Here is a 20,147-nt window from a genome sequence, read left to right as displayed (position 1 = left end):
TGAAAGCTTCCAAAGAGGAAACAAATACAGAAAAACAAAGAAAGGAACGAAAATGGAACCAGAATTCTCACTAGCAGCACCTGAAGCCAGAAGAATGCCAGGAGAGTACCTTCAAAATTCCAAAGGAAAAGATTTTCATCCTAGAATTTTACCTTCAAACAAACTACCAATCGTGATGGTAAAATAAAGATATTTTTAGATTGACAGATATTGAAAAAATTTATTTCTTATGCACCATTTCCACGAAGCTACCAAAGGATGCACTCCCCAAAAATGAGGCAGAACACCAAAAAAAGGAATACACTGAATCCAGAAATCAAGGGTTCCAACCAAGGAGAGGATTCTCAGAATGCGGGTGAAGAAGTCCCGAGATAGGAGTCACGCAAGAGACCCAGGGAGCAGCCCAGTCAGAACTCGCAGGTCACAGGGCTCTGGAAGGGACGTCCAACAGAAACATAAAAAACAAAGCGGACTAGAAATCACCGAACAGGCTTGGCCTCGTAACAATTATATTGAAGGGTTTTTTACAGACCTGTAACTATTATAGGAGAAGATGTTCTTAAAAATCTAAGCAGGTCTAGGAAAACCAAACGGTGTCAAATAATGACATGGAATGAGTATTTCTTGGCTCAGTAGGAAACAACATTTACACAGTCATCATAATGAAAACTTGAATATAGATTTACCCAAAAATTGAAATATAATTTTATTGGAAAGATTGAAGAGGGGAAAAGGGGTGAAAGAAATGAGCTGATAGCTTCATCTTCCATAATAAGAATCTAAAAAATAAAGCCAAAAATCTGTAAAACAATACATATCAGTAAGTGCATATTATTTAGAAATGAAGATTTAAATTCTTGAAAAGAGGTTAAAGTAGCTGCCCCATCCACACAGCATTTGAGGGCAGCCAGGGGCGATGGGATGTGGAACGTATTTGACAGGAGATCACTGCTTTTTTGTTATAATCTTTTTAATACTTTCACTTGCTTAAAAAACAGACTAAAATACATTTTAATTTTAAAAAACAGAAGGAAAGGGGTGTATAGCTAGAGAGGGTGACTGATGTAAAGCCTACTTTCTACCCTTTCATTTTCCAGGTATCTACAGAGCATTTACTGGGGGCCAGGCACGATTATGCAAAGTGCTTTACGGTAGACGGAGAAAACGGTGAATCTCAACATCATTCTGCTCTAGTGAAGTCATTGATCCGCACTGAACATATTTCATGATCACGGGCTGCCTCTACACAGAGACATCTGGAGGCCAATTAAAAAGTCATATCCAAGTGAACGTAACTATAGCAATTCCAGGATAACTGACTTAAAGTTGCTACTCTACGGATGTAGCCCAGGGCTATTTGCACAGAAGCAGAATAAAGTGATAGCTATTTTAAAATATTTTGGAGAAAAAAAAATCTCAGAAGCCATGGCTGAAACTTTATAGGTTACCAACAAATTACCACCTTTTGGGAGGGGTGACTCACCTAAAAATGTTACATGTGACATCTGACTAGTATAGTCAAGTAATTTGCCACAAAATGGCCAAAATGTGGTCTGAATGTCTACTTTCCACAAACATGCATGATAAATCTTTGATAAACCCATAAAACTTCCCAGGTGCAAATCAGTTGATCCTTCTACAAATTAGCAAAGCACTTTGTCTCAATTCAGACCTTCATCATCAGTAAAGTAGGTTACAAAGAAATACTCATTGTTAAGCCATTTTAAAAACCCAAAACCAATTTCTTAACTACTTCCTTGCATTGGCCAAGGAAACCAGTAAACATCTAAAGTTTGAAACTGAAAACATTTAAAAGTAAAATCTATTGGGTGCACCATAAGCCATTTATTAATTATTTAAAAGATGAGGAAAGAAATACAGTCATTGAAAAAGAAACTAAAGAATGTTTTCACATCAACATTCTAATTCAATTCAACTAAGCTCTGGGAAACATTTTGGCTGTTAAAATTGTGTGTCTGTGGAATAAGTTTAATTATGAAAATAAACAACTATTGATTCACGTATCAGCAACCCTCAGAAAGACGGTGAGTGTGCCCCTCCCATGCCAGCGTGGCCGTGCAGCACACACTGGGGTCTGGAGCCCTGTGCAGTCTAATTTCAAGTCCTGGCTCTACAGCTCATTATTTGAACACCTCCAGTTAGGTCGCTCAGTCTGTAAAATGGGGATAGAAATAATTCCTCGTGATACAACTGTTGCCATGGTTACACAGGTCACGCGTGTTTTCTATAGTGCCTGGCACAGAATAAACACTCAATACACAGGAGCCACTGCGGCACAAGCACCAGTCACTCTGTTTGCTGTGTACCTGCTACGACTGGGATACTAATTCCCTTTATGATACGATCTAAGTTTTCTTCTATTAATAGGTGAGTTCGGTCCATTTAGCCAGTGACAGATGTTCTTTGTCTGAATGAGTCACCAACTTTTCTTAGCTATTCTATTATTGCCGCTTTGCCTTTTGTTTCATCTTTATCTATTGACCTGTTTTCTTTGCTTTCAGTGCATATTTCCTCTGAAAATTTTAAATCTCTTATCTTTGTGTTCGTGGTTGATTTAGTAACTATGCCTTTATGTAACATACTTAATTCTGTATTTTCTTAGAAGGTACCTATCCCCCCCAACCATGGCAGTGATGACATCGTTATTTCTGCTTCCTGCTACTTCTCCTCCTTCCCCATCATCACCAAATTTCAATTATTCTCCTATTCTTCTTTTAAAAGTCTAAATCAAATATACCTCTCTGACTTACCAGTTTTTTCATAAACTTTTCATTGAATTTCAAAATGCAGAGAAAAGCTCAGGAATCCTAAGCGTGCAGTTCAATAGATTTTTACAAAGTGCATGACCGACATAACCACACCCAGACCAAGGTGCGGAACACGCCCAGCAAGCCAGAAGCCTCCCCAGCTCTGGCGGACACTGCCTTCCCCCAACGACAACCACTGTTCTGACTTCTATCTCCCTCGATCAGTATTCCTGATTTTAAATTTCACATAAATGAAACTTACCGTAACTACTCTTTTGTGTCCAGCTTCTTTAGCTCAATATCACACCTGGGAGGTTCATCCATGCAATCGCATGGATGGGAATTACTCCTTTTCATTGCTGTATAGTATTTCGTTATTTGCACATGCAGTGACTTGTCTATCGTACTGTCGATGGACATGTGGATTGTTTCCACTTGGGGGCTATAAATAATGCTGCTATGAACATACCTGTACACGTGTTCTCATGTACATGTGAACACATCTCTCTTTAGGCATAAGAGTGAATTGTTAGGGCAGTGCATATGAGAATGCTCAGCTTTAGTAGATACAGTGGGTCTCTATTATCTTAAGTTTAACTTTCCATGGTTTCAGTCACCTGTGGTCAACTAAGGTCTGAAAATATTAAATGGGAAATTCGAGAAATAAATAATTCATAAGTTTTAAATTCCATGTCATTGTGAGTTAGGGTGATGAACTCTCTCCTGCCATGCTGCCCCCTTGCTAGGACGCGAATCCTCCCTTTGTCCAGAAGATCTGTGCTGTCTCTACCCACTCGTTAGTCACTTAGCGCTAGGCAGGCAACCAGAAGGTCCACCGCCACGAGGCATTACTCCAGAAGGCACAGGGCGTGACGACCATGGCGTGGACACACAGGCTCTGGGCTGTGGCTGCTGATGTCCCTCAGACTTCTCTGGGCCTGCCCAGATGTGGGCCCAGGAGGTCCCAGGGGCGGCGCAAGCCAGTGGTCAGAGAGATAAGGCACAAGCTGGGAGGCAGGGGGAGGCTACAAGCCACTGACCAAGCAGAGCCGTCGCGTGGGTACAGAGGTGGCGGGAAGGAGCCCTGCATTTATCTGCAGCCAGAAAACTGGGATTTGAGTCTCAGGTCTGCACTCACTCACTGCGGGGTCAGGGCAGGTCACTTAGCCTCTGACATCAGTTCTCTTATCTCCAAAACAGAGCTATTCCTCTGAGTATACTGATGATTACATGCAATAATAATTTTATGAAATTTAATAACATGTTAAAGAAAAATTCAAGAGCAAGTGGAACAGAATCTGCATCTGCGGTTCACTAACAATCCGTGATTCACGGGCCAAGGAGGTTTGGTGACCTTGGGGCTCCCTTTCGTTGTGGCTGCGTTGTCCCTCTACCAGCTCGTGTGTTTATGACGTAAGCCTCTCGAGAAATGAGCACGATGCATTCTCGTCATTATGGTAAATACTCACTTTGATTTTTCCAAGAGAGCCATAATTTAAAATATTTGGTCCTGTTATTCCCATAAAAGTCCAAATACCCCAAATTCCAGCATCTCGGCCTCCAAACACTGTCTCCCAGACTGGGCGTTTGAAGCCAGATGCAGAACAAAATCCCTTTATCAGGACAAACATGACATTCCTTGCCTTGGAAACTATTTCTACTGTGATTATTTTTGTCTTCGCAGCACCTAGTACTTATATAGCCCCCAAGAAGGAATTCTTGAGTCATAGCAAGGTTTTGTGCAACCAGAAAAAAAAACTGAAAGCTGAGCTCTCAGAGAATCGGGAAGGTCCGAAGGAACAAATAGGCTGTCGGATCAAAGACTCGAGTCAGAGTCCAGCAGCAGGCAGGTGTGGGCTGAGCACAGGGTGAAGCTGAGACAACGCTGCTGCCCGAGGTGGTCCACACACTTCCCGCCGGGAGAAATGTGGGCTCTGTGTTTGGGCAAGGTGAGGCCCCAGACGCATCGGGGCCAAAAGGTAGAAGGTGACCGACGTGTGGGATGTGCCCAGGCGCACGAGCTGTGACATCGGGGTAACTGTTAATAGCAGGTTCAGTGTTCTGGGGGGCATGCATGAAGCCACGGGCAGCGGCCGCCTCCAAGGCTCACCCCCTGTTTCAGGGGAAAAGATGCTGAGAACGCTGGAGCTAGATCCTAATGTCAGCCTCTGGGTGCTCCGCAGAGTTCCCTTAAAGGAGTGAGTGAAGAGCGAAGCTGTGCTTCCCGCCGGTGGCGCTGGGGCAACGGCTCTGACAGACACCGAGACGATGACCAGACATTTCCGCACGAAACAGCCACAGGACTCGAGCTTCTCTAAGCGGCCAAACTCTGAGTCATTTCTAACAGTCTCGGCGCAAGACGTGGGTGTCAAATGACCGTGACAGATCATCACGAAGACATCCGGAGGTGTGAAGGCAGGGCACCATGTTTTCTCTGGTGACCTCAAAATGTCAGCTCTTTCTTCCAAGCTCTGATCTGAGCGTAAACTTTCTTACATCCCCAATTACTGGCAGAAATCGTGGTGCTGCCCTGAGTCCCGGCCACACAATCTCAGTATTTCATTTCTTCTGCTCACACGTAGGGCCCTGACTTACCCTAATTTTAAAGTCTCAAGAACGAGGTTGAAACCCAGCCCTGTGAAGTGGCAATTGCTGCTGCCATCTTCTCAAGGCTTTCCCGCTAAGGAAGCATCCGACGTAATAGCAGCGGTGGGATAAGTCCCTTAGGGGGAAGTGCTGTCCCTGAACCCCCGTTTCTTAGTTTATGAGCCACAGAAAATGGCCTAGGGTCCTCGAAGGATTCTTCAGGATAGGACAGGACAGGTAATGAGCTGTGTGAGACGAACCCCCCGGATACAAGGTTACCCCCTGAGACTGACCACAGGGAAAAGATCTGAGGTGGTTTTGGAGGTCATTGTCAACATGTTTTTTTTGAGACCCAGAATGTTAATTTCCAGTCTGTCTGCAGCTGCTCCTGGAGCTCAAGAAACCAGTGATTGTTTCTCAATGAGATCGCAGGTGAGTGGGTGTAACAGGATCCTGGCACACAAGAAGAAAAGTCGTAGGCGAGAGGCCAGACTTGTGCGGTCCTCCTGAACCGGATTTCTTCTCGGAATTCTCAGAAAATCTATCCTGTCCCAATGAGCTAATGAAACATAAACATTGGTTTCTTCTTGATCTAACCTTGTATTACTAAATTAATGTAAGTAAGATTCTACTTGGGGAAAAAGGGGGAAGCTATGGGTTATAAGGATTCTTTCAAAGTCATCTGCTTAAAATGAGGAAAAAAGAGACAGGTGTTTCTGCCAAAACGTGGCAAATACATTCCAGTAAAAGCTCACAGTCTGCAAAATCTTGCACTACAAAAACCGAATTCACTAGGAAAACAGGGTTCCAGCCAGACCATTCAAAATCTAAGCAGCTCTGTAATCAGAAGACTAAAAAAAAAAAAAATTAATTCTAAAGAAAAGACATTAGCACAGTTAAGAAGACATGTTGAATTGCTAAAAAGTAATTTTAAAATACAGCTGTAATTATAGGATTTGACTTAAAAAGAAAAAACAGTGAAGGCAGATAATGGAAGGGGATGGACGCCTGAGTCGTGGGGGCCGGGGCACGACGGGAAAGGGAACTTGGCAATGAAACAGCCCATGGCCACGCGGAGCCCAGAGGGACAGGAGGGAGGAGGGCCACATAGCTTCTGCGCCCCCTGTGCCAGTGCCCTGTGCAGCCAGGTGCTGGAACCTGCCCTGACCTGTACCTCCCACACACCGTCAATGGACCGGCAACAGCTGCACGTGAACCGATGCTGTTTCTGCGTCATAACGATACGATTCTGTATTTGCCAACCACGTATGGGCGAACGCACAACAGCAAAACCCACGTGAAACAGACCAGCCGTTTAGACATCTCCACGGCAGGTGAGGTCCCTGAGGCACTGCGGCCACTTCCCGGAACGGGCGATTAAGCACTTACATATGTGGAGAGGCCGTGCTGACACGGTGCAGGGAATACCCAGAAAAACAAGAGTCACGTTACCCGCAAGAAGCTCGGCACCCGGCGAGGGCGCCAGGTGAGTACATCAACGCGAGATCATCGCCAGGAGAGAGAGACGCGCGTGGCGTCATCATGCCGGCTGCTGTACCTAGGACTTCTATCCTGTGACTTGGGAGGCAGTTTTATGGCATCGTTAGGAGCAACAACTTGAATATTAAAGCTGCTTGGATTGCTAATCCACCTCTCCTGGGAAATCTTAGCGGAGTTAGTCCACGCTCCCTGTGTCTGTTTTCCATAAAACAGAGGTAATAATAATAGTACTTGCCTCCCGCGTTGAGGAATAACTGAAACGACGCGTGTAGAGCACTCAGCACGGTGCCAGTTCTGCTGGGGGCCGATTCCCGCGGCCCCTCTGCCACAGACCGAAGCATCTTGAAGGCCGGGAATCAACGGAGCTCTTCACCTTTGCCCTCTCGGTGCCCGGCACACAGCAGGCACTTCTAAGCAGCGCGAGCCAGTGGTCGGAGGGATAAACCTTGAGCTGGGAGGCAGGGGGAGGCCACGAGCCACTGACCAAGCAGAGCCGTCGCATGGGTGCAGAGGCGGCAGGAAGGAGCCCCGTGTTTATCTGCACCCAGAAAACTGGGATTTGAGTCTCAGGTCCACACTCACCCACTGCGGGGTCAGGGCGGGTCACTTAGCCTCTGACGTCAGTTTCCGTGTCTCCAAAACAGAGCCATTCCTCCGAGTGTACTGATGATTACACGCAATAATAATTTCATGAAATTTAATAACATGTTAAAGAAAGATTCACACAGTAAGTGGAACAGAGTCTGCATGTATGGTTCCCTAACAATCTGCGATTGGCAGGCTGCTGAAACAAAGAATTCTGACGGCTCAGACACGGCATTTGAGAATCACCAAGGACAATGCTTTGTTTACTCCTTTTGCTCTTCACAATACGGTGAAGGTAGCACAGCCCACAGTGGGACCTGCAGTTTCCTTATGGTGACACAGAGCCTCAGAGGAGGCAGGCATCGCGTCTAAGGCCACGCAGCTGGTTAGCATGACCACCGGGACGAGCGTGCCAGCCTGCGAGCCTCTGGTCTTGACCACGGCTGCATCAGTGGACGCAGAACCCCAGGCCAGGGACAGGCCGGATGAACCCACTCACATCCTGCTCTAAGATATTAAACACAGTTTCTAATTCTGACACTTTGGTGTTTCTTGATCACAAAACCCCATTAACTCAACACGCCTAGAAAATACTCATATGTGAAACAGATGTGGTTATTTTTAAGCTGCATTTTAAACCGCTATGTGTGGGGAGATGTATTTTTGGACACTGACTTTAATTGTGCACCTGTGAATCATGCTGCACGTGGCACTGGGGCTGGAAGGTACGAACCCGAAAAAGGGGGCCCCGATCTGGTCACGACTTCCGTGTGGGGGGCTGTGAGTCAAAGCCCACTTGCGCACGCTGCAACAACGCTCCACTCGCTAGCGGGGCACCTGGTAACCCAGGAGGCCTAGGAGCCCAGAGGCTGGGCATGGCAGGCCCAGATTTCACTATTAAAGCAGCAACTTCACATTCTACAAACAGGTACGGAGATTTCCTTGTGAGAGGACATCAGAGTAAATGTTTAATGACACTGAAGAAAAAATACCCCCATAAACACAAATAGCACTGATCTGACTCCCAAGTCCTCCCTTATTTTCACCCTGACCAAAGGCAGGAACACACGTTCTCGAGGGAAGCTTGGTTTCTCCCTGGGGAAGGAGACGGGAGGCCGGAAAGATGACCAGGAGTGAGGATGACCCAGCGGCTTCTCCCTGCAGGATGACTCACCTGTCCACCCAGGAGCCTCCTGCGTGGCCCGGCAAAGGCAGGTCGGTGACGCCACCCGCACTTCAGCCAGGCTCTGTGCACGTCCCCTGTGCGCCTGCCCTGTTGCAGGTGCTGTTCTGGCACCAGGGGACGGGCGCGCAGGAGAGACAAGGCCCATCTAACACGGGGCTCACCTTCCAGGAGGGGGCAGGTAATACCCAAGGAAATAAGCAAACGAGCGTCCAAAGAGGGACAGCGCCACGCAGGAATTAAGAGATCCGCTATTATCTAAGGCCAAGCCGGGATTTTATTCAAAGAGCAACTGGAAGCTACGAGAGGTTTTCCACAGAGGAACGAGATGATCCAGTGAATGTTTTAAAATTATAAATCACGTAATCCCACCACTCAACGAACGCTGTGAGCATTCAAGAATCTCGTTTTTCTGATGAGGCAACAGAGACTCAGAGATGTGAGATAATGATTCCAAAGGCCCCACCCAAATCTACAAACATCCAGGCCAAGGCTTGAACTCGGCATGCCTGGCTACGACATCTCATGGCCGCACTCTGCCTGTCACTCTGCCTCTGGAATTCTCAACTGGAGGGACACAAACACCGCCCCAGGCCCCACCTCCACGGGGCCTTAACACAAACACGTTCTCTTTTTAAAGCATAACTTGAGGTCTAGAGAAAGCATCCAAGGCATGGATGACAGCCACCCTACTTAATACACAAAACGGTCCACACAGGCCAGTGTGGACCCAGCCCTGCTCAAGCCTGACAGTTATTGACTCAGGACTGGAGCTCATTCCGGGGTGCCGGAGGCAGCTCCTGTTCAAACTTTGAGAGTTCAGAGTGTTCATCCTCTCATAACACACAAGAGATTTTTTGCAATTTCCAGTTGTACACATCCAAATGTTCCTTAATAGTTTTTTTTTTTTTTAAGGAGTATTTATAAACCAATCTTTGGATTTCATTGTAGTTCTGGAAATGTTCTACCCGAATTCCTCTGAACTGAAAAGTGGTGAAGGTTGAGCAGTTGGAAAGTCTATTTGATGTGGTCAGTTCCTGGAGAGGATGGGGGCAGAGCAAAAGTGTGGGGTCAGAGCTTGGCCCAGACGCCCCCTGAGCCAATGAACTCCCTGGGAAGGGGCCTCGTCCACTCTTGTCCGGCTCCCAGCACAGCGGCTGCCCCATCACATTTGCAGCAACTGCTGGGCAATGAGGGTCCACTCTGCCACTCAGAAGCCTTGAGTGCAGCCTGGACAGCCCCGGCTGGGATGGAAGGGCCACCTCCCTGCCTGGACAGAGACGGTGCATGTGCCACACAGTTCCAGAGCAGCTGGGGAAGAAAACTAAAACACGGCACCATTAGAGAACCACACAGGACAGGACAGATGAAACGCCACGTGGAGCAGGGCTGGGTCAGCAGGAGTCGGGGCAGGAGGAAAAGGAGGCGGGGACAGGGGACAGAATAACACCCCTCCCCAAAGATGGCCACTTCCTGTGCATACATTTCATTAGGTTACTCAACAAAGAGGAATGAATGTTGCAGATGGAATTACACTTGCTCCAGGTAGGGAGATGGTCTTAGATTACCCGATGTAACTTCAAGGACCCTCAAAAGTGGGAGACGGAATTGAAAGAACCAGAGAGCTGGTGACATGGGGGGACTCAACCTGCCACTGCTGGCTCTGAAGAAGGAAAGAACCACAAGCAAGGAATGGGGCAGGTCTCTAGAAGCTGGAAAAGGGACGGAAACAGATTCTCCCTGGAACCTCCAGAAACAGCACAGCCCTGCTGACATCTCGGTTAGTCCACTGAGACTTCTATCCTCCCGGACCGTAAGAGAATAAATCTGTGCTGTTGAAAAGGCTGAGTGCATGACAAGTTGTCACAGCAGCAGTGGGAAACTCACACATGGATCAGACAGGGTTGACGTTGCTTGGGCACGGTGGGCGGAAGGGGGCTGCAGGCAGAGGGAGGGAGTCTGGAGTCGGGATTTGCGTGGTGTGTCGTGTGCGGGGAGGAGCTCACCTTCCCGGAGCAAGACCTTGAGTTTGGGACTGACAGAGGGGAGACCTGACAGCAGGAAGGGCCAGGGTCATGGTGGCCCTGGAGCCTCAGGGACAAAGGCCAGGCATGATGTGCATGACCCCAGGAGCCACTAAGGGTCTGACCTGGGGGACTCGATGGAGGGAGCCTCAGTACAGCCTAGAGGAGGTGTGTGTGGCAGAGAGGAGATGCACTGGCAGGGAGGCCAGGAAGACAGATGCCACTGCCTCCTGCGCCATGCCTCTGCCCCACCCACGCCCACAGGCGTTCCTCGTTCTGCTGCTGCCTTTCCAGACTGAGGGCATGTGGAGGGGACATGCTCAAGAAGCAGAGGCGGCAGAACCACCTGGGCCCAGGTATAGCCAGGCTCACTTTACTATGACCTTCGGAGAGGATGCTTCCTCGCTGAGTCTCGGCGCTCTCTCCGTAAAGCGAGGATTGCTCAGCAACACCCTCCCTCACTGTGAGAATCAGGGCTAACGCATCTTAGATCCTTTGCACAGAGCTTGGCCCACGCTCGAGGAACCACGGCCATGTCTGAGCAATGGGCAATGCAGCCAGAACCCTCCCAGGCTGGTACCTGGATGTTGAGTCTCCCCCGATGCGCTCCCAGGCCGTAGCGCTTCGCCGTGGAGGCGTGGAGCTGGAAGTCCGTGATTTTTAGGGTTTCCAGACCAAGTGGTGGGCAACCTGGAAAGGACAATGCTTGTTAGAAACAAGGACAGATGCTGAAAGAAATGAGTCTCTGATGTTCTAAGTCTGGCCACGTGCCTCTCTGTTCTCCCCCAAACTGCACGCACCCACGAGGCCCCGCCCCTGCAGGATCCAGCTGTTAACGTTAGGCCAATTTTCTTTCTGGCCGGCATTTGCCTTATGGGCGTTTTTGCGCTGACATCCATTCTCTGTTGCTGCCCATGCTACTGTCTAAGGCTGTTTCCAATTAAGGATCCTTCCACAACGTGACTCAGTCAGGGAGCGTCATTGGTTAGAAATTTCCAAACAATCCCATGGTTGACCTCTGCAAATTAATCAGAACTTGTTGATTTTGCTTCAGCAACTCTGGCCTTTGTGCTGTGTATGCTAATGAGCAGAGCAATATGAATAGGAAAAATCCACCTATTGTCTTCTGTTTTCGGCAAAACTGATTAACGTTGAGAACAGCTCTAAACGCCGTTTGCCCCTGGACTGAAATGCCCGCGCTCGGCAGGCCCTTGATGGTCCTGGCGCAGCCCATCGTCCCCTCCCCACAGATGACAGCGCTCAGAGCAGCAGGCCAGGACCCAGGCCTCCTGACCCCTGGGCTGCCGCTCTCACCTACCACCCCTGCCACGGAGCTGGAGCATCTCCAAGGGATGCTACCTCCTCAACACCCGACCTTGGAGAAGGAAACAAAAACTCCGGAGTAGAAGCGAACAGAATCTATTTCTACTGGAAGTATCAGAATCCCTCAATATAACGGAGGCAAATTTACACAGTCGTGTGGGTCACTGCTGGGGAGGAAGGGCCCTAGAGATCCCAAGGGCACACCAGGGGACGTGAGCTATCTCTCCATCCAGGACAACCCCTCCGCACAGGGCAAAGGCTCTGCTGGTCTCAGGCGGCCGGAGGAGCCTGGGTGAGAAGGTCTGCCCAGGTGCTACAGCCACAGGGATTCAGACCTGCCGGGGCCGAGTCGCCACCTAGTCCTTCCCGAGTTCTCACAAGAGGAAACTGAGGCCCCAGGCCCGAGGCGAGCCGCCCAAGGTGCCCCTGCCCTCGGCAGAGCTGGACGTGGGATCCAGCCTCAGAGTGTCAGCTCCAGGCTGGCAGACGCTGCCGTGCTGCCCCCTTGGCCTTGCGGACATCTGCTGGGAGGCGCTTGGGCTGGGAGATGTGTATTCGCCGCCTGTGCTGTGCACGGTGAGGCAGAGGAGCACGCACAGGGAGGTGACGGTGCCACTGCCACAGCTGACCCTGCAGGAGAGCGGCCAGCTTCAGACAGTGCCGTAAGCAGTGGTGTTCCAGCCGGTTCTGCAAGAAGGGCCCTGCAGAGAGGGGCTGCCACCCAGCCAAGCGGCAAGTGTGCAGCAAGTCAGGGGGCCACGTGAGCAGAGGCCATGCAGTGAAGGGGGTGCAGGGAGTAGGGACCCAGCGAATGGGGGACTGTGCAGCAAGGGGGGTCCGTGCAGCCGTAACCACTAAGGCTGACCCCACAGAGGGTGACCTAGTGACCACACCCCCTTCCCTCACTAGGGTTTGCCCTTACACCTTTCGGGCCTGGAGGACACATGAATCTGACCCACATGGTGGCAGTTCCTGAGTCCCACTTGTTAACTAACTCTCCATCCTGCTTACTAAAAAGTGATTTCAGGCATCTGACAACTGAGTAGGTTATTTACTCAGAAATCCCGCTGCCTGCCCCCAACAGCCACGCCTCGTCACCGAACCTTCTTGTGCCATGGCAGCAGCAGGCCCACCCAGCCCCTCTCATGGTCCAGCAGCCCCCACAGCTTGGCCCTGGTCCAGGTTCCAAGCCGACCCTCATAGCCCTCCAAGAGGGCTGGGCGCCTGGGCCCAGACCCCTGCTCCCCAATCCCGGGACAAAGGGCACCTTTCCCGGGTGTGGCTGGCCCCTCTGGACACTCAGACCCAGAGGTCACAGGCACCCACCAGAGGCCCTGGTAGAGATCCAGGGCAAGGTCTGAGGGTCACGGTCACTGACTTGGCAGGCTGCCCATATTCTCTGCGGGACTGGACTCCAGGACACTACAGCCTGCCCCTGGGAGCCTGGGCTTTGACTCTGGGTTCTGGGGCTCCCTGAGCTGCGGTTGCTGCCCGGCTGTCCCCGTCCTTATACACCACTCCTCCTCCCTCCTTGCTCTTCTCCTTGTCACCTGGTCTCAGCCTGTCCTGCCTGAGACACAATCAGCACCCTCAGGAATCTCTAGCCTGTGCTGGGAGATCCCCCTGACTGGCCGGCCCCATGCCGATCGGGCAGCGAGCTCTGCAGGGCGAGTCCTCGAGTCCTGGGGACAGCTGCCCTTCATCTCCACTCTGCCAGCTTTGGCTTCAGGCCCCAGGGGACCGGAAGTTTCAGACTCTGGCAGGAACAAGGCACGGGTCCCGTTCCTCCACACCCTGGCGCTCAGTAGAAATCCACAACATTCGCACGTGACCAAGCGTCAGAAACCCAGAAGGCAGCTGCTGCCACTTGGATGAGCTGATTTCACAGCCATGTGGAAAGTGACCCCATCCACCAGGTCCTTCCTTCTCAGCAGATGACACGGCAGGTGGTGCTTTCCCTGTATCCATCCAACTAAGTGACCTCACGTACATCATTTATATGGTCAGGTAGGGAGATACAGACAGATGCACAGCTGGCCTGCCAGACAGGCAGACACATACATATTACTCACTAGCTCAGTAAAGCAACAGTAATTGCTATTCAAAGCATTTCTTCCGGGAAAAGAAAGCACCTCATATGTATATGAATATTTTAATTCAAAAAAGGATCTACCCAAATAAAATTACATGTTCATCAAATTTGCTTTTCTGTTGTTATATGGAAGCTCAGCTGCATCCCCTCACAAGGCACACAAGTGAAAAGAAAGTGCCCACTAGCGAGGTGTCTCGTGGACACACGCCCAACAGCAACTCACAAGTCCAGCACCTGCCCCCCCAGGACTCGACCGTCACATGCACGTGGCGAGGGTGGAGGTGCCCCCAGCTGCAGCGCTGGCAGCTGCCACATCTGACCGACAGCCAGTCTAGTCCACTCCTGCGATGACGTCAGAGCAAAGCCAGAAGATCCACTCCCTGCATCCCCAGACAACGCCTTTGGTGGGGGCCCAGACAAGCACACGGGGCTCGGCCTGCCCGCACACGTGGGCAGACAGTGAACCGACACTCTGACACTGGGATGTTTTCCCCCATTAGAAGATGCTATCTTTAGGGTTTTATTTTGTTTGGACGCCTTCTTCGTAGTCCACGCCATTTACAGAGAAGCTAGAGATGGAGGCACGCAGAGAAAACACAATGTCCTTGAAAGGCAAAGACCAAGTTACCGACCCACGTGGGTTAGTGAGGGCCCTTTGGTGGTAAGACACCAGCTGTAGCCAGCTCAGGCAGGCAGGGGACTCCCTGGAGGAGGGCAGGACACTCACAGGAAGACGGAGGCCTGGACGCAGGACAGGTGCAGGCGGACAGGCCCACAGAGCTCCACCACACCCTGTGAGGAACGACTGACCCCAGTGGCATTTTCCAGCCCACACCATGCCTCTCAGAGCCCCCTCTCAACCCCTCCTATGCCTCCAGAGAGGGCCCGACTCGCCCGTCACCTGTCTGCCCACTGGGAACCGGGGTGCCTTTAGCAAAGCAAGGGAAATAAATGCAGGGACACCGAGTTCACAACGACCGCGGTGCCTGGGGCGGGCACCTGCAGCTGCGTGTCCCATGCCGAGGACAGATGTAGCCGAGTGCAGGCTGTGCCCAGCTCTGGGACATCAGCTGTCCAGCCGCTCCCTCTGGCTGGCCGACCCCAGGAGGTCAGCACCTCCATCTGCACCTCCTCTCCACCCATTCTCTCCTTGCATTTTGCGCGCTGGCTTCTGTCTCTGTTCACGTGGTCCTGGCTACTCAGGGGCCATTTCAGCCCCCTCGGCTTCTTCCGGGTCTCTTCTATGCGGGCCCTGAGTCTGCTCCCCGGCTACTCCCTGCCCCTGCACCACCCCCGGCCTGGTGTCCATAACACGGTGTTTTCCTGTTTCTTCTCGGACCAGACCGTCCCTCCTGGGTTGAACTTCTCTTCCTGCCACCCCGAGGGGAGGACTGTCACCCACAGACTTGCTCCCTAAGAGAAACCTCCTCCCATTCCCTTTAACAATCCACCTTGGGTGTCCATGCCTCGTACATGAGATGTCACTGGTACCATCCACGCTAGCGGGAGTCAAATCGCTTGTATAAAATTTAAACTTGGGCCCCCACTTTGGAGCTGGTTTGGAGCCCGACCTGTCAGTGCCACGCAGGCACCAGAAGCCTCGGTGCCCACATCAGCTGTGATGTGAACACGGCAGCTCCTCAGCCTCTGATCTGCAGTGAAGCGAACAGCCCAACCTCCCACCCTCTGCTGCTGAAGAATCTCTCCAAGGTTGCAGCTACTTCCTCTTCCTCCGCACTCTGTCCTCCTACTCAGGTGGCAGAAGCCCCAGGAGGGGTCACAGAGACACAGCACCAGTGTCAGCTTCGCTCAGCTGGTTTCCCTCTCTGCCATCAATCCTCCGTTCTTTAGTTTTCTTCTGACAGCCTCCACTCCTTTCCTTCCAGCACACAGCTGCCCCGCACCGGCCTCACTGTTTCCGTGAACATCAACGCGTCTCAACACACGCTTACTGCATCCCAGCCTAGATGCCAGGATAAAACTACCCACTAAACCAGCTGGGAGTTACCCATCTTCACCAAGTCGCATTTTAAAACATTTTTTTCAATTAATAAAAATTTAAGCATAAGGCTGTTTAAGCACAAACTCTCGATCCCACATCCCTTTGTGTGAAGATCGACACGGCAAAAATCTCATGTCAGCACCACGGTGCTCCAGGAACAGTTCCTAGGCCCATCTGGATGGTGTGTACTCAGAGTTTGACACAAGAATCTTCACATTTGGAATAAGGAAGGATTTTCCTATACGGAAGAACAGGAAAATAAAGGATTAAAAAATTATCTTTTGATTTAAAGATTCTAAATTAACTCAAAATACAGAGTCCTGAAGTGTTCTCTGGATTGAATATTTAATGCTGATGAATGTCAGTGTATTTCAACCTGATTCATTTTTCTCCTTTCTACCCTGAGATCATCATCCTAGAGATGTTTGGCAGGTCTGCCTGATGTCCAAAATGAGCAAAAGGACCTGCTCCTCCCTCTCGGGTCACCTGCAAAGGGGAGCAACACTGCACTAGAGAGAAAATCACTCAGGACGATCAGGAAACCACTGGACAGTGAGCTCGGCCACTCAGGAGAGGGGCAGGGGTAAAATCTTAAATATACAGAACCACCTGGAGGCCTCAGAGTCATGTGGGCCAGGAGGGTGACCAGGTGCCGGCAAAGCCCTTTAATAGGGGCCTCTCTGGCTGTGCCCTGGGACACCCAGAAAAGGACAGCAGAAACCACCAGCTCCCACTCCCTCGGGCCAGCGCGCCTGGTCCCTGAAGTCTGAGCCGTGCTCTGGACTTTGGACTCCAGCCGTGATGGGGGACCTCGGTTAACACTATAGTCCCAAAGGCAGTTCCTCCGAGGCGATGAGCAGCCAGACGAAACCCACAGCACGAATGAACCAGCTTCAAGGAACCTCCACATCTTCAAAACCAGACATCTGGAAGGGCAGAGATGGCAGAAAGGAGACAAACGCACTCTCCCCGTGACAGTCCCGGGCTCGTCCATGACTGCCAGGAGATTCCCACTGGCGTGACAACCAGACTAGCGTGAGACTTCGCATTGGCTGCTCGTGCATCCCAAGAGCTTAGGGAAAAGAAAGAGAAATCTGGAACCTGCTACCGGCTAAACCAGCTGTCAGCAGCCGAGGTAATAAGGGGCATTTTCAGACATATTAGGACTCAATAGGACTCAGAAAACCTACCCCTCCCACCATAACCGAAGGCCGTGGCTGAAAGAGCTGCTGGGATAGTGTGCCCGAGACACACAGACACAAAGGCACATAAATACCAGGCACCGCGAGGGCCTCGGACTCTGCACCGTGATCCCCCAAAATAAGCCCGAAGACTTTGCCCACCAAAGAACTCTAAAAGCAATGCAAAGTTAGGACGAGAAGTTAGAATTCCTTTGGTTCTAAGTTCTCAAAGAAACATCTGGTCCCCGTCCCAGGACCTGAGATCACAATACCACCTCCCATGGCTGGGGCTTTTCTCTGCCCTTCAGACAACACCCCTGAGGACGACAGGAGTGTCGCTTTGGTGACCAAGCAATGAAGGAGAAACACGTGCTTCCGAGCTTAATTTAAATATCTGTAATCAGAAACTAAAAGAAAAAATCTTTGTTGGAACTGTATATTTCTATCACAGCATCAATCAATGAGAAAATGACGAGGTTTACAGAGTGCTTGAAATAACGCGGAACTTGCTGTAGCTCTTCACCCTTCTGCCGCGATCTGCGAGGTCCATGGGCTGCGGGGCAGCGGCTGCAGCAAGAATTGCTCAGAAAGGACTGGGCTGTGCAGCCACAGCCTCAGGCACAGCCTGTTGCTTCTAGGAAGAAAAAGGCTCTAATCCCGAGAAGCACGTGGGTGAGGAGAACACAGGAAAAGTGTGACAAGAACATTTCAGGAAAATACTAATTAGAGATCAGAGATGTGTCACAATCTGGAGGAAAGGAGAGTGACAGTCATTAGAGATGAATCTGCTTTTCTCCTGGAGAGCACCCAGCTCTCTAAGAATACGTATGAACACGCCATCCCGAGCAGGGCAGCATCCCCCAGCCCCGGACTCTGTTCCCAGGAGGTGAAGATGAAACCCCCTCCCTGGTTCTACCTCCATCGCCCCCCACGCACCTCATTAGATCTGTCCCTTGCTAGCGGTCTCTGCATTGCAGCCACTTTACAAAATAGTCATTAGCCCACTGGCATAGATTCATCATTCCTCCCCTTCCTCCTCCCACTCACCACCATAAATTATCACATACACACATCAACTCTCCAACAGATTGCAAGTGTCCACTGCCTTTAATATCACGGAGGTCTTTGTGACCCGGAAGTTACACGGCACAGTCAGGGTACGTTAGGATTCTGAATCTGGGCATCTCTCCTAACACCCCGCCCCCATTATGCCAAATCTGTCGTGGGATGGGTGACGGACGGGGAGAAAGCTGTTATGAGAGTCACGTCAGGACAATTGCTTAAAAGGGTAGTGGTCTGGGGAGCAAGAGGGCTAACCTGCAAGCATGAGCCAGGCCTCTGGAGACATCCTGCCATTTAATCTTCACGATGACCATGAAAGATGGGCATTTTCATCCCCAATTTACATACGAACAAACTGAGATTCAGGGAGCCTGGACAGGGTTAAGCAGCTACTAAGTGTCCACGTTAGAATCTGAAAATCAAGTGTGACATAAAATCCCAAGCGCAGTCTTTGTGCCATCTCCATCTCACTCAACAACGCAAGAGTACAGCACAAATGCCATGTCGTTTGGCGGTGTTTGGGGTCACACCGGGAAAGAGCTGGAGCCGGAACAGGCGTCACCCACTGGCGGAGCATCCAGGGCCCTGTAGCCTGCTGTGATCGCCTCAAGACACTGCGGGCACCGCCAGGAACAGGCTCTCAGGCCTCCTGAACTTTGCTTTCATTGTCGCCTATAAACGGAGTAGCTTTGACGCGCGGAATTCTTTCCCTCGCCTTTCTGAACTTGACGTTCCCTTTGATCAATGAAGGGTGGAAGCAGCTTCCTGGAGCGCTGAGAATGTGTTTGCAGGGGCTCTCTGCCTGGCCCAGAGCCACTGGCCCCAGAAGGGCATGGCCTCTCTCTGGGAGATTTCTCTCTTGGGAAATCTCTGCACTAGTCTCAGCCTCATCGGGTCACCCGTAGAAAGAAGCTCTTTAACACCAGCCACATCAGAGGTGACCTATCAGTCCCTCACCGCTGGGCTCCTCCAGGCAGCAGCCTGCACCCGGAGCATCAGAATCTCCCAGCGAGCTTAAAGAAAAGGATGTCCTGACCCCTCTCCGGAGACTCTGATCAACAGGGCAGAAAGGGGCCCTGACTGTGGTCTGAAGCTCCCAGGCGATTCTTCTGAGACCACCAGTGCTTCAAAGCATCCCTCACAACCTGGCTGGGTCTCTTGCCTATGAGGCTACATGACCTCAGGGATTTTCTTTCCCAGGCCCCGGTGGAAACTCTCCAGGAATTGGGTCTCAGCCCAGGGTGGCTGCGGCGGCTCATGTCTGGAGTCGGAGCCTCCTTCAGCCTCAAAGGCTCTGACCACTTATCTCCTCCTTAAACATCCAGATCAGTGTCCGCTTCATCTGAAACACCTCCTGAGACTGTCCCCTGCACCACCACCCCTGGCATCCTACCCACCCTGCCTGGAGTCCAGCCTCCCAGAAAGAGTTCACACCGTCAGTGCCGCGGTTAAATCGTCTCCCTGCGGAGGCTGTGAGCTGCAAGGGCAGCGATGGGTTTTCAGCCTCGAATTCCCAGTGCCCACCATGTTCCCAAAATAACAGATGGATGTGCACTATGACCCTATAAAGCTGATAACCCCATATCTGCATCGTCACGGAAAACTAATATTTTGTTCTTTATGCATTGCTTATAAAGCCCCAAAAAGGAAGTATTGGGTCAAAAGAGCAAACCTCAATCACTTGCTTTTTATCATTTTCATGAATTTTTCTACATCCATGTACCACCTGCACTTTGTATTTTTGTTTACTTCATATATTTCATGTATGAAGTAAATAATACTTCATAATACTTCATATTTACTTCATATTTTTGTTTAAATCAAATTATTTTAATGAAACT

General features: G+C 50.6%; 1 protein-coding gene across 1 annotated transcript in view; it reads right to left on the bottom strand.

The window, feature by feature from the left end:
* The window catches only part of CPXM2 (carboxypeptidase X (M14 family), member 2), a 100,709-nt gene that overhangs the window by 64,353 nt on the left and 16,209 nt on the right, over positions 1-20,147 (bottom strand). The window contains exon 3 of the mRNA XM_012642394.1: positions 11,227-11,336. Coding sequence (XP_012497848.1) covers positions 11,227-11,336 — 110 coding nt within the window. The remainder of the gene's footprint in view (positions 1-11,226; positions 11,337-20,147) is intronic.

Source organism: Propithecus coquereli, unplaced genomic scaffold (assembly GCF_000956105.1).
Source record: "Propithecus coquereli isolate 6110/MARCELLA unplaced genomic scaffold, Pcoq_1.0 Scaffold179, whole genome shotgun sequence".
In the NCBI taxonomy this organism is placed as follows: Eukaryota; Metazoa; Chordata; class Mammalia; order Primates; family Indriidae; genus Propithecus; species Propithecus coquereli.
Note: the sequence above shows the minus strand (reverse complement) of the source record. Positions and strands in the feature narration are given on the sequence as shown.